The following is a 15762-nucleotide window of genomic DNA, read 5'->3' as shown; positions in this document are numbered from 1 at the left end:
TCACACATAGGCAGCAATGTCTTTCAGGGTTTTTACTCACTTTTCTGATGGTAACGTGAGACAACCCAGGCGATGCTATGATGAACCAGGTGGAACCAGGTATCCTTCAGGCTGATCCAGGGGTGACTGCTGACTTGCCTTCCTAGCCCTTCTTGTTTGGGGTGACTCCTGACTTGTAGTACTGCGGGAATCACCCAGGGAAGTCACAACTGCCGTTCTCCCCTTTCTGGCCTTTTTGCTGACAGCGTGGACCAAGGATAAGATGGGGCTCCAGGCTCGATCCTCCTTATGGGCACCCTCGTTGCTGTTGATGCTGCGGACTCTGTGTGGTTTGGTGAGGTACATCTAGCACCCTCACCAGCAGGTTTAGCAGGCCGAGTAAATGGGTTCCTGCTCTAGGGACCTGTTTCCCCGTGCGGGCTTGGTCTACCGGTAGTCCCCTTACTCTGCCACCTCTTCACTAGGTGGTTTTCAGGCGGCACCACTGAGTAGCCGCTCTCCCCCGCCAGCAGCCTCTACAGGTGCAGGGTCTGACAGTGTCCTGGTCTTCTGCTCTACACCTCAGACACGGCTGCTCCGCTCCTACTCCTGTGACTGCCACTGCACCCTCTGTACCTTCCAGTCCCACAACCCACCACTAGCTGGGATGCGAGGGCTACACCCCCTCCCTGGGTTTGCCTAGGAGTCTGTGTGTGTGTCCTGGTTACTACATGTCTGTGTGTCAACACCCTAGTCAGCCTTTGGGATTACCTGTTTGTACTGACCCAGCATGGGTGCAGTACTCAGTGGCGCCTGACCAGGTCAGGGGCGCCACATTTATATATATTTTTATATATTCACATCTTTGTATTTTATTATATCTTTTCACTGAGGGTATGACACTTTGATACAATGTAAAGTAGTCAGTGTACAGCTTGTATAACAGTGTAAATTTGATGTGCCCTCTAAATAACAACACACAGCCATTGATGTCAAAATCGCTGGCAAAAAAAGTACATACATACTGTATATACTATATAAAAATCAGTTACATTTATCTATTGATAATAGATAGATTTTGAGAAAATATGGTTTAAATTGATGAAGGTCTCATGTGTCTCTTTAGTTGTTGGTGGCTGCTCAAGACTGCCCAACGGGAGAATTCACAAAGAGTGGAGAATGCTGTAAAGCCTGCGGATCTGGAGAAGGTGTCGCACATGAATGTGGGGTGAACCAGACTGTCTGTGAACCCTGCCTTGACAGTAAGTGGCTTCAGACTAATTGTACACATATTTATATATATACGTGATACATTATTAATGTACTGCATTTCAGCCTGCTTTTTACTTCTATGTCTTGTATTGAATTGCTCAGGTTTGTTTCACTTTCTACATCACTTTATGCCATATCCCTCCTGCCCTTATGAATTAAAGGGGTTAACTCGGCAGCTGCGCCCCAGACCTGATCAGTACTCTGCCCCCCTTAGGGGGCCTCTCTTTATGTCCTTCAAATCAAAATCTGGATTCCATCTGCCATAATATAAACCTCATTACTTCAAAATCAATGGCACCCTGCCTTCTTCTTGTCGTGTCCTTGGTTGTGACCTTGAGAAATAGGAGATAATATTCACTGTAGCAGACACACAATTGTCTCTAATATTCCACTAATGAGTGCAATGAGAGGACAGATTCAGGAAGGATCACGCTTGCTCATAGAGGGGGTGGACAATGGTCTGATTATAGAGACATTTCAATTTTCAAGCAAAAGAGATGAATTTAAATCAGATATTGGAATTGATTGTCACACGTGATGTTATGATGATAGTAGCATAATACATGCAAGTTTTCAGAATATTTTACATGTATATTGCACCTTAAATTGTTCATGATAGGATTAAAGTAAATGTTCAACTTCAACCCCATGCAATTTTAGGAGCAAAATTCTGTACTTATTAATTTCTTTTGCAGCTCATTTTTTCTGAGACATAGATAATAAAGTCCAGGCTACCAATAGCCACCACTAGAGGGAGCTTAGATACTCGCCATGTACCGTTCATGTTCCCTCTAGTGGTAGCTGCAGGAAAGAAACAGTTTATCATTCAACACTAAATCTATACCGCTGTATTGAACATTTTGACTTCTAAGATTTTGTAACTTTAAGTCTAATAAGTGAAACAAACTCTTTTCCCCAAAAAGGTCTACTTTTCTTTGTCCACTATCTGTATTTGGCTTTGCAGCTCAACAATGTATAATTAAATTGGAATACCGGATATGACCCATAGATCCCTAATCATGGGTAAAAGAGAACCTCAGCAGATGCTGTTACTGAAAATAAATATCTATACAAAGACCAACACTGATATTACTGTCATACAGTGACAATATAATGGTAGATACCATTCCTGCAGAACATATAGGAGATTACAGTAGAGTTATAGATAGTGACTTAGGGTACCTTCACACTTAGCGATGCAGCAGCAATCCGACCAGCGATCTGACCTGGTCAGGATCGCTGCTGCATCGCTACATGGTCGCTGGTGAGCTGTCAAACAGGCAGATCTCACCAGCGACCAGTGAACAGCCCCCAGCCAGCAGCGACGTGCAAGCGACGCTGCGCTTGCACGGAGCTGCCGTCTGGAAGCTGCGGAGACTGGTAACTAAGGTAAACATCGGGTATGGTTACCCGATGTTTACATTAGTTACCAGCGCACAGCTGTGTGTGCAGGGAGCAGGGAGCCGCGCACACTGAGCGCTGGCTCCTTGCTCTCCTACCATAGCTACAGTACACATCGGGTTAATTAACCCGATGTGTAATGCAGCTACATGTGCAGAGAGCAGGGAGCCGCGCACACTGAGCGCTGGCTCCTTGCTCTCCTAGCTGCTGTACACATCGGGTTAATTAACCCGATGTGTACAGCAGCTACATGTGCAGAGAGCCGGAGCCGGCAGCACAGGCAGCGTGAGAGCTGCAGATGCTGGTAACTAAGGTAAATATCGGGTAACCACCTTGGTTACCCGATGTTTATCTTGGATACAGCTTACCTCAGCTGTCAGATGCCGGCTCCTGCTCCCCTGCTCGCTTCATTTGTCGCTCTCTTGCTGTCACACACAGCGATCTGTGTGTCACAGCAGGAGAGCGGCTTTGAAGAAAACGAACCAGGGCTGTGTGTAACGAGCAGCGATCTCGCAGCAGGGGCCAGATCGCTGCTCAGTGTCACACACAGCGAGATCGCTAATGAGGTCACTGCTGCGTCACAAAAACCGTGACTCAGCAGCGATCTCGGCAGCGAGCTCGCTGTGTGTGAAGCACCCCTTACAGCTGACATTCTTTCTTTCGTTCACTTTTCCTTTCTTTTCTATCTGGTCCAGACCAACATAACAACTCATTTGTAGAGTTTACAAAAGGATACATTTGACTTCTCACATTTCCAGCATAATGCCTCCACAGCTCTCCCATACACAGTATGTCACCACAGCTCCCCTTTACACAGTATAATGCCTCCACAGCTGCCCTATACACAGTATGCAGTCACCACAGCTCCACTCTATACAGTATAATACCTCCACAGCTCCCCTATACACAGTATGCTGTCACCACAGCTCACCTCTACTCACTATAATGCACCCACAGCTCTCCCATACACAGTATGATTGTCACACTGTACTAAGGGAGACGCTGAAGCTACAAGCAATGTAGCTTTAGAGTGCAGTTAGCAGGAAAACCACCAGAGGGCAGTAGAGTAGTCAGTAAACCAGGCCAGCAGCAGGAAGTCTCGTCAATAGCACAGGGATAATCAAATCGTGTTCAGGTGATAGCTGAGGGTCAGAAGCCGTGAAGTCATGTATGTAACAGTCGGCAGAGATGGAGCCGAAGTTAGGAATGAGAATACAGGTCAGATGCCGGAAAGTCCAAGTACAAACAAGGGAGAAGAACAAACAGGTCAGGACCTGAATAAGATAGGGAAAGGTACACAGTAGACAGGAGCGGGTAGTCAGGGACCAGGCCAGACGCACAACCGTAGGAGAGTATTGGTCAGAACAAGGTAGCTGGGAGGCAGGATAGATCAGGTAACTCACCAGAACCAGTAATACACGCTACAGAGCATAAACTATCACTGGCACTGAACTGGAGGTGCAACACAAGGATATAGTGTCCCGGAAACCAGAGTGAGGCAGGGAGGAGATAACTATCATTTCACCAGTTCCCCTTAACACAGTAAAATAACCCCCACAGCTCCTCTATACACATTATGATGTCCCCATGGCTCCTCTCTACACAGTATAATGTCCTCACAACTCTCTATACACAGTGAAATGCACTTTATACTGTATTATTTATCCATTACTAGACTCCACTCTGTATGAGAGCCCCTTTAGTAGCCTCTACTCTATATGAGGGCCCAATTAGTAACCCCCACTCTGTATGAAGGCCCCCTTAGTAACTCCCACTTTGTAGTTAGGCCCCCTTTTTAGTGCACACTCTGTATGAGAGCCCCTTTAGTAGCCCTCCACTGTATGATTGCCTTCTTAGTAGCCCCCACTCTATATGAAAGCCCCATTAGTAGCACTGATGCTGTATGAGGGCGCCCTCAGTAGCCCTTCACGCTTCCATTACTTACTTACAGATATTCCCCCCGTCTTACCACTTGTAAGAATCTGAAAATAACCCTGCTATTCCTTACAATGGCATGACTGCCAGGACCCAACTACCACCATTTTTCCCCCCTAGAAAGACACAACACCGTTCTCTTATAAATTAAAATACTTTTATTTGAATTTTCCATTTTGGAGAGAGGCATGGGGAAAAAACACTCTCATCTTTTACTTTGGCATAACATTTGGTCGCAGCTTTTAACCAGGCATTAACTTGCCAACATCACGGGGTTCAGGTAAATGTACCGGCTTCCGGCCGTCCGGCGCGGGTATTTCACCACCACTTTTCCTACCCCTTCCGCTGCTGCGACTTAAACACAGTAAACTCAATCAAAATTGGAAACCAAAGGGGAGGGAGGGCGGGAAACAGGTCCGGGTCCTGCAACAGAGAGGCCGGAAGCTGGGCAGCACGGTGATATGTATCCGGGAGGCGGGGCTTAGGCCAGTCACACCACAGGAGGCGGGGGCGGCAGGTCAGTGTCTTTCCAGGGGGAGACCTCTATTTAAACATGCAGAGGGGCCAGCAGTCAGGGGGCAGCATCTCAAGCTTCTGGCTGCAGTGCCCCTCAATATATCAGAAAGCCATATGGACCCCCAAATGGTCATGACTAAAATCTACAGCTGCTAAAAAAAAGCCCTCATATAGCGCTATCGACTGAAAAATTGTACTAGTTACAGCTCTTGGGAGGCGAGGAGTGAGAGGAGCCCACTGGGACTCTGTCGCCGAAAGGTCCCCATAAACTTTAGATTGGCAAATCAGCATATTTCAGTAACTGGAGCATAGTTGCACATACAACCTGTGGAATGTTGTGGCACTGTTTTTTGAAGTCTTAGAAAGCTGATTGCAGAGGCATTATGGTGCCCTTCTAGTTGCCATAGTGATGATAATATCAATAACAGCCATAAGAGCATAAGTGAAGGGAACATGTGACTTTGAAGTCAGTTTTACACCTTCCTGACTGTCATAATCCTTATTGTTCTTGGTATGGCCACCACCCCTGATTTTACCAGTTATGGCAAGAAAACGGAGAGCAGTGGATAATCCCCTACAGGAATGAGTCCAAGATCCGCGCTCTTCTGACTCACAAGCCAAGTAACTATTAAAGTGAAGAGTTTTAATGGGATAAGTTAACGAGGCAAATTACTCTAATACCAGTGAGACAAGTGGTATTAAACTATAAACACTAAATATACAGCTTCATCCCCGGGCGAAGCATGAGAAGCTCACAGTTATGCTTCCAAACTCAAATGGGATTTCAGTCCTTAAGGGAAATCACATCAAAACCTTAATTGAAAAGTAATGGAATATTGAGGTTTACATAGTCATTACCACTGCTGTAAATGAGGAGATTAAGGGCTCAGTCAGACGGCCGTATAACACGGACGACGATCGCATCCCAATGCATGGCCTGGCCGGGAGCTCTCCTGACCTAAGCGTGACACCATGTATTTCTATGCAGCTCTTACAGTCCGGTCAGGAGAGCCGCCTACCAGTCCAAGATTTTTGATGTGATCGTCATCCGTGTTATATGGTCATGTGGCTGCGTTAGCAACTAAACACTTTTAAAAATGCAAGTAATAATATGGGACATAACTGACAAGTGATATCTGCACAGCTAGGCTTTCCTTCATCAGGCAAAGGTTGCTTTAACTCTTAAGCTTCCGGATATCTCTTGTATTCCCTATGAGAGAGCTGCTGCCAGACATCTCTGTTTCTGTATCACTCCTTATAATCATCTGTTGTGGGTCACCATACAGATAGATATATTGATATTGGCGGGTTCATCTGATGTTAGAAGTGTATTGGGGACTTTACCAACTTTCTTGGAAATTCTGGAGACTCATAAAAAACAGTAGCAAACTCCTGTAATTCTGTAATACATGTGAAAGTTCCTGTATTCTGTCTAATCTCTCAAAAACCAGCTCATGCAAAAGCTTTTCTATGCGTAACCTGGGATGCTCCATCATCAGACTCAGCATTCAAACTCCCATTCAGTGGGTGAGATATATGGGGTTTAGCAGTGAAGTAGAAAACTTCCCGGTAGCCAATCTAAATGTAGCCAAGTTAACGTGGATTTTTGTCCTTCCCTGGCCACAGCAACTTGTACCTGAACTACTTGTTGATCATGAATCCACATGTGAGACAGCGTCAATAAGGAATATCTGGCCACTTGGGGTAGTGGCTCCAGATGCCCCGAAGTCGTTGAGATTCTAATACCTGTTGAACCGGTGGAAGGGTGAGACTCTGTCACTTGCACCATCTTGTGTCCTTGCTGGAAATGTATTATATACTGTTGTCTGTTGGGAATTCAATAATGTCTTACTAAAGTGTGGTAACCTCACCTTGTGTTGTCTGAGTACCGGTAGTTGTTTATCCATGAGAAAAGAGTACAGACAATCAGTGGGAAGTGCCCTGGTCTGTGCGATCTTTCTAAAGACAGCCAGGCCAGCGGACAAGAGCATCCAGTGTCCCTTGGGGCACCACACCACATCTCTGAACTTGTATCCATTTTTAACAGACCATACCAAGGTTATAGGTGCCATAGGTACATGTTACAGGACTACTCCTTCCGACAACCATAAATCATTTATAAGCATATTTAGTTTCTCTCCAGTTTCATCTAGGACAAAAAAGGAAAGACTCCCAGAAAAACAGGAGACTTCCTAGACTCTTGGAAGACTGGTTAAATCTCATAGGTGCTGCCAAACATCCAAACATATTGCAGAAAACATTTTAGAAGGTTTTCTACTAGTGGCACCAGGATGCTCCTTCATTAGATAGAACCCTGACATCCAGTCGCACATTAGGAGGGTGGGAAACAGTATGTAGATGTCGTCATAAATAGAGGGATTGGTTATAAACTTAATTTCTTCACAATGCAAAGTTCTTGAGTCTCCACAGGACCTCTACATAATGTTCCTTACTCTATAGGGGGACCCTCAGTCCCTCCCCACCTATAGATACTCATAACAGCTGACCAATGGTAGTGTTCATAGTCCCATAACTTCGTGCATTTCAGCTGTAATTAACATTGTTTATTATAGATTGGGTTTTACTAGAATTCTATAGATTTGTGAGGATTTGTCAAAGGCCAAAGCTACATAAATCTAGAATTACTGGTGACATGTTTGAAGTAAAGACTGCCCAAAGGTATGCGAGCTCCAAACACCAGTGACTTTTGTAATAGAAAACACCTGCTGACGGGTCGCCCGAGCTGTCAGGGTGAACTCCGCGGCTGCCTGCAATACAGAGGTATAACATGAAGCTCCTGGGCCTCAATGGAAGATCTGTGATAGGGCTCCTATCATATGCCATGGCGGCAAGTCATGGTAAATCTGCATGTAGTTTGTTCAAACGCAGTTTTGATGCATTATTTAACTGCATCTCAATCTCAGTCCTTTAAGAGGAAAAACATTGCTGTTTTGTTACAGAAAACAGCTCCCACAATAAGTTTTTGGTGAGTTTTTGAGGTTTCATAATTGTGTTCCACAAGTAACGCAGTATTTTACAGTTCCAGCAAAGTGAATGGGATTTATAGAGATCATGGAGCCTGCGGTAGGTGTTTGAAATCCGCAACATGTCAATTTTTCTTTTGGTAAATATGTAATTTATTTGCAGATTTTGCCCATAGACTTGAATGAGATGATGAAAATCAACAGGTAAAAATCGCATATAGAAATGTACTAAAATACATGTAATCTGCACATGACTGTAACCCTCACCACCGGAGATGGTACTGTGGTGAGCAAAAGTGGACCCACTTGACCACAGGGAGACCCCGGGCCTACCCTTTTGTGAAGTAAAGACCGAGACGGTGGCATCTTACTTACAGGGCAGCGGTGAACACTGGTGCAGACAGGGCTGAGTCTCAAGTGTAGACAGAGACCACAGGAGTAGCAGAGGCAGATGGCATGGCAGAGACGGGCAGGCTGAGTCTCTCGTATAGCAAGAGCCACCGGGATAACTGAGGCTGGAGGTACAGCCAGGATGGACATGTACAGTTTCTCATAAAGCATGAGCCACCAGGGTAACTGAGGTTAGAGGCATGGCTGGGGTGAACAGGCACAGTGTCTGGTATAGCAAGGGCCACCTGGTTAACTGAGGCTGAAGGCACAGCTGATGTGGACAGGCACAGTCTCTGGTATAGTAAGAGCCACTGGGGTAACTGAGGCTGGAGGTATGGCTAGGGTGGACAGGCAAAGTCTCTGGTATAGCAAGAGCCAGTGGATTAACTGAGGCTCGAGGCACGGCTGGGGTGGACTGGCACAGTTCATAGTACCAACAGAGCAGGACCGACAGGTAGGAGGTACCAACAGGACTGGATGGACAGGACAGACAAGGGGACCTGACTAATAGCTGGCTAAAGCACTGGACACTAACTAGCTAAATCCCTAGTGGGAGCGAACCCTAAATACACAGTGCATCTCAGTGATAGGCTAGGAGGCACTTCCTAGGAGTGGTGTGCTGGCCCTTTAAGAGAGGGGTAGCAGGGCGCGTGCACACCCCAGGAGCACTCCCGGAGGCCCTGTGACACGTGCACAGACTTCGGGAGGGGGAAGGAGGAGGCACCCATGTGGAGGAGCACAGGGATGCCGGGCAGCATGGAGGAAGCCAGAAGCAGCGGTGAGTGACAGAGTGTCCCTGCAGGAGGGGAAAGCAAGGAGTGCAGGGATGCAGCGATACAATGATTTTATTAGTAAAATGTTATCAAGGCAAAATACCAGGAAATGTCAAAAGCAAAGCAGCTTTATTTAAAACATGAGATATCAAAAATACATAATAATACAGCATTAAATTTGTAATAAAAATATATGTAAAAAAAAGTCAAAATTGCAATGAACATTCACAAGTGGCCTAATTTACCTATTAGGTGCAAAAATTCAGCAGAAAATCTGCAATATCAAAACCTCACCAAACACTGTGGGAATGTAGCCAAATTGTGGATTTAGTTACATGTTTGCCGCAGATTGCTGCAGATTTCGTTGCGGAAATTTCAACAACCAAAAATCAGTTCCTTTCATCTGAATGGGTTTTTGTTCGAGAAGAGTTGGGACAGTTGAAGAAACCTTTGGCAGCAGAATCCACAGGAAATGTATGAATAAACCCCAAGGAGAGAAATCGGAGATGAATTCCATACAAAGAACTGAGATCATGCAGATTTCCCACACATACATTTCCATAAGGTGTAGATAAGTTATGTTGAATTCTCATGTATTTTAGCTTGCACTGTATTATGATATATGGATTTTCTGCAAACATATCTGCGTGGAAAATCGGTAGCAAATAGGCAACATGTCTACATATGTGATTTTTAGTCAACATAGTTGAATGAGGGCTTGTTTTTCGCTGGCAAAGTTGTATTTTTTAAAGCATCATGTACAAAACTTAATAAGTAGCAATTTTGACATTGTTTATTGGGTTTTGATTTTATTTTATTCACACTGCAGTATTAATGGGAAAATAACTTTTAAAAACCCTTTCTTCACACTGAATATGATGCCCCCAGAAGTACATTTCACCCACACAGTATGGTGTCCCTAAAGCCCCCTACTCACAGTATGATGCCCTCACATAGTAAATTTCCTCATGAACAGTATGCCACCCTCCACATAGTACATTTCCCCATGCACAGCATAATTGCCCCACAGTACGTTCCCCTATACACAGTATGAGGCCCCCACAGTTCCACAACACAGTAGGATGCCGTCATAGACCCCCCCCACACACAGTATAACGCGCCAGAGTACACATCTCTATATACAGTATGATGCCCCTACAGTTCCACAACACAGTTGGATGCCCCCATAGACCCCCACAAACAGTAGAACAATCCCAGAGTACATGCCCTCATACAAGGTATGATGCCCATACAGTTGCACAACACAGTAGGATGCCCCCATAATCTCCATACTCAGTATAATGCACCCAGAGTACATGCCCTCATACAAGGTATGATGCCCATACAGTTAGACAACACAGTGGGATGCCCCCATAAACCCTCACACACAGTATAACACTCCCAGAGTACATGCCCTCATACAAGGTATGATGCCCATACAGTTGCACAACACAGTAGGATGCCCCCATAATCTCCATACTCAGTATAATGCACCCAGAGTACATGCCCTCATATAAGGTATGATGCCCATAGAGTTAGACAACACAGTGGGTTCCCCCCATAAACCCTCACACACAGTATAACACTCCCAGGGTACATGCCCTCATACAAGGTATGATGCCCCTACAATTCCACAACACAGTAGGATGCCCCCATAGACCTCCACACACAGTATAACACTCCCAGAGTACATGCCCTCATATAAGGTATGATTCCCATACAGTTTCACAACACAGTAGTATGCCCCCGTAAATCCCCACACTCAGTATAATGCACCCAGAGTACACACCTCCATACACAATATGATGCCACTACAGTTCCACAACACAGTATGATGCCCCCATAAACCCTCATGTGCAGTATAATGCCCCCATAGTACATTCTCAACACAGTATGCTTCCCCTTCACAATCATTACGCTAGCCAGTCAAGGTAGTGTCTGGAGGTTCTGCAAGAGCCTTCAAGTCATATGAGAGTGTCACATGTCCTGAAGGACCTTCAAGCTCTAAACAGATCGCATGGTGAAGCAAAGATCTTTTGGCTCCTTTCTCCACCATTATATTTAAATACTGTACATCAGCATTCTAAGGACACCATTGCAATTGAAGTTGGGATATATCGCCGACCTTCCAGGCCAGCAACACAGCTCCCCAAATTTGGGACTGCCTCACTGGATTTTGGACAGCTGGGAGGTTGCAATTACAGACATTGGCTATGGAAAAGAGTGGTACTGTCTCTATTGAAAAAAAACACATGCTGACACCGTCCAGTTAGTGTTGACAATGTCAGACTGTGTTGTCAATTTATACATTTATTTCCAGGAAGAAGAACTGCATATTGTGAAATTCTGATAAAACAAGCCTCAAAATTTATATTTATATTTGGTACCAATACAAATGTATTTAGTAAAAAAGACATCTCAGGAAAGCCAACAGGTCCTTTTTAAGCTTACATACTATCCTTTAATTATTACATGATGTAAAACAGTGGTGCCTTGTTAATTAAATTATTTAATCTCATCTCTTCATCTAATTACTTAATTTCATCTACTGATATGCTGAGCTGGGAAACTCACTATCTCATCTGGAAGCAAAACATGCCACGGCTCACAGACGCCAATCCCTCGGCTGCAAGACATGCCATAAGTAAATTATAATATGGTTAATGAGTCACATTGGGTTTTTCTCCTACTGCCAGATATTGGAAAATATCATATAAGGCTCTGCTTCCATCTTGCCTATATAGTCCACCTATATGTGTGAGGAGAGCATACCTAAAATGTATCCATAGGCCCCAATTTAACTGAGAGATGGAAAAATTGTCCTTTGGGTCCGATTCTTCAGTGTTTTATGGTTGTATTTCCTTATCTCTATGGCTAACCTGTGAGCTGTGACATCCATCCAGATTTTTCCTTTAATGTCTGCTCCATTCCCTGCCTCTGCTTTTATACAGGCTATGCTGCATCCTCCTGATTTATATAGGGATATTGAATAACACTGACTTGTTACAAGTTTGCCTAAATTATAGGTTTGTTAGAACATTCCAGATCCCAAAAAAACACTGCTTGTGAAAACCTTATTCCTTATTACAATTTTTTGGGTCATTGGCCCTTCATCAGGCAGGGTACATCAAGGGATCATGAGGGTCCTGATGTGGGGATCACCACTCTAGACAAGTAATTCTCACTAGAGATAAGCAGTTACGTGGCGGTTCGGTTTGCCGGCAGCCAAGGAGCTGAGCCTCCACAGGCTCAAGCTTGACCCAATCCCCGGAGCCAGTAACTGATTGACAGTTTGAGTCTCAAACAGTCCACAAACAGCCAGCCATAAGCAGATCACTTCCAGGGGAGGGTGTCGGGCTTTTTCAAACAATTTTTTGGGTTGCACACTACATGTAATCATGCTGTTGTTACCTCAGTGCGAGCCGTTCAAACACTGCAAGTGGCTCGCACAGGGCTGAGCACCAAGCGTACCTGAGCACAGCGTTGCTCGCCCGAGTGAAATTTGCACGTAAAGCATCCGAACCTTGATTTTTTAAATTGTTAAGTTCGAAAATCGAACCTTAGGTTCGCTCATCTCTAATTGTCACATTACCAGGTCTGAGCCACAGGAGACAGTGACACCACACTTTGCATTACCACACCAGGAACCTTATGACCCCTTGACATATATTGCCTGATGAAGGGTCACTCACCCGAAATGTTGCATATAAATAATACGATTAACACAAGTGATGTTAAATGTTACAATAAACCCTTTATTTGATGCATACCTGTACCAAAGAAGAGTGCGGTTAAATTTCTCTATGTTTTTGGATACTCAGATGAGCCAATCCTCTTGAGCATGCACCCATACTCTACAAGCATCATATCTGGTGCTTCTTGGATTTATATTACAGGTTGTAAGTCTCTTGTAATTGACTATATAACATGTGCTGTGATAGATACAAGGTATTTTGGGGAATTCCACCAGCCTGAGGCTGTATGATCCATCCCAGGCTGATGGAATATTCTGAAATGTGTAAAATAGCCTGGGCCATTTTTGGCAATTTAATTGAAGCAAACTGAAAATCGTCCAACCTGGCCGAGTTCAGAGAATTAAACACATTAATTTGATCATGTCATAACTAGTTAGCATAGTATTTTTATTGTGCAGTAACGCATAATCTTCTATGGTTTGCTATACAGTGGGCCATTTTTTAGCATTTTCACCCCTAGGAGAGACTTGTGCCAAGGGGTTTTATGTTCAACACTTTCATTACAAGATTTCCTCAGCAAACTATCAACGTAAAGAAAATTTAATCTTGAACAGACCACAACTGACCAATGAATCAAACACATAGAGATTGGGCTCCACAACCAAAACGCTAGGCTCAGCTGTCTTAGGATCAATGCTCATCAAGTAGGAAACCATTGCAAGCAATTTGACCCATTTGTGAGGGTAGGGAGGGAATTGATGAGATGTCTGCACAGTGTCAAATGTAGAGGATATGAAGATCCAAAGCAATGATAAAAATCATGCTCTCATAGTTGCTGTATGGGTGGGCTGCCTTTACGTACTCGCCTGCAGACATTTGGGAAGTTGGGATGCCCTGCAATGGGTGGAGATGAGATGTTCTTCAAACTTAGAAAGATCAGATGTTCTATGGAATGGGGGGAGATGCGGAGTAGATGTCCAGTAGCATATGAACAGCAGGTTTTATGTGAATGGGTAACACACTGAGTACTGGCAAATTAGTTGTTACCCAACTTTCCAATAAACAGATACAGAATAAAATCTGCACAAAAAGTTAAACCCAAGGATTTTTTTCGCCTCTAAGGGGCCCCACAGCTCGTGTTTCATATAGATGAAAATGCCAGAGCCGCTTCCAGCGAAGCTGTACATAGATGGGAATTGATGTGCTTAGAAGAACGTGTTAAAACAAATGATTCACTTGTCTCCCGCTATACAAAGGATGCAATGAAAGTCAATTATTTATGCCTGCAGCAGAACATTGAGTCAAATGCTGTAGTAATACCTGCCATCCTGTTGGGACTGTGGTCTACACGCATCAAACGCATTTTTGGTGCCCTCTTCCCTGAAAGCTGTGAAATAGGCTTAATGTTCACTTAATAGCTTTCCAGTTACATGAATGGTTCAGCATCATGAGCGGCTATGGTTGAGGAACTCGCACATAGGGGTTGACTTCAGGGAGTAACTCCTGGATCTAGATAAATGTCCATTATATACATGGATGGCTGATAAAGCGATATGTAGGGGGAGATTTAAATGGAATCTGTCAGCAGGTTATTGCTACCTATTCTGAGAGCAACATAATGTAGAGACAGAACCCTTGAAACCAGCGATGTGTCACTTATTGGGCTGCTTGTTGTAGTTTTATATAAAATCATTATTTTATCAGCTGGAGATTATCTTTAGATGATTAGTAAACCTGCTGCCAGGTAGTCAAACCCTCCTTAGGGTACCTTCACACTTTAGCGATGCAGCAGCGATCCGACCAGCGATCTGACCTGGTCAGGATCGCTGCTGCATCGCTACATGGTCGCTGGTGAGCTGTCAAACAGGCAGATCTCACCAGCGACCAGTGAACAGCCCCCAGCCAGCAGCGACGTGCAAGCGACGCTGCGCTTGCACGGAGCCGGCGTCTGGAAGCTGCGGACACTGGTAACTAAGGTAAACATCGGGTATGGTTACCCGATGTTTACATTAGTTACCAGCGCACACCGCTTAGCTGTGTGTGCAGGGAGCAGGGAGCCGCGCACACTGAGCGCTGGCTCCTTGCTCTCCTAGCTACAGTACACATCGGGTTAATTAACCCAATGTGTAATGCAGCTACATGTGCAGAGAGCAGGGAGCCGCGCACACTGCTTAGCGCTGGCTCCTTGCTCTCCTAGCTACAGTACACATCGGGTTAATTAACCCGATGTGTACAGCAGCTACATGTGCAGAGAGCCGGAGCCGGCAGCACAGGCAGCGTGAGAGCTGCGGAGGCTAGTAACTAAGGTAAATATCGGGTAACCACCTTGGTTACCCGATGTTTATCTTAGTTACCAGCCTCCGCAGCTGCCAGATGCCGGCTCCTGCTCCCTGCTCGCTTCATTTGTCGCTCTCTCGCTGTCACACACAGCGATCTGTGTGCCACAGCGGGAGAGCGCCTTTGAAGAAAACGAACCAGGGCTGTGTGTAACGAGCAGCGATCTCGCAGCAGGGGCCAGATCGCTGCTCAGTGTCACACACAGCGAGATCGCTAATGAGGTCACTGCTGCGTCAAAAAAAGCGTGACTCAGCAGCGATCTCGGCAGCGATCTCGCTGTGTGTGAAGCACCCCTTACACTACTGATTGGCAGCTTTCTGTCTATGCACAGAGTACATAGCAGCCAATCAGTGGTGTGAGTGGGGTTATAGAGAGTTCAGCATTCAGAGGACTGGTAGATCTGCAGCAGATAAAATAGTTTTTAATCAAAACTGCAGCAATCAGTAAGTAATCAGTAAAGTAAGTGATGCAGGGTATCAG

The 15762-nt window shown here is 45.0% G+C and overlaps 1 protein-coding gene across 1 annotated transcript in view; it reads left to right on the top strand.

Moving 5' to 3' along the window:
* Positions 1–15762, top strand: part of NGFR (nerve growth factor receptor) — an 88913-nt gene that overhangs the window by 29571 nt on the left and 43580 nt on the right. The window contains exon 2 of the mRNA XM_075350233.1: positions 1106–1241. Within this exon, the coding sequence (XP_075206348.1) occupies positions 1106–1241 (136 nt within the window). The remainder of the gene's footprint in view (positions 1–1105; positions 1242–15762) is intronic.

Source organism: Anomaloglossus baeobatrachus, chromosome 5 (assembly GCF_048569485.1).
Source record: "Anomaloglossus baeobatrachus isolate aAnoBae1 chromosome 5, aAnoBae1.hap1, whole genome shotgun sequence".
NCBI classification, from domain to species: domain Eukaryota; kingdom Metazoa; phylum Chordata; class Amphibia; order Anura; family Aromobatidae; genus Anomaloglossus; species Anomaloglossus baeobatrachus.
Note: the sequence above shows the minus strand (reverse complement) of the source record. Positions and strands in the feature narration are given on the sequence as shown.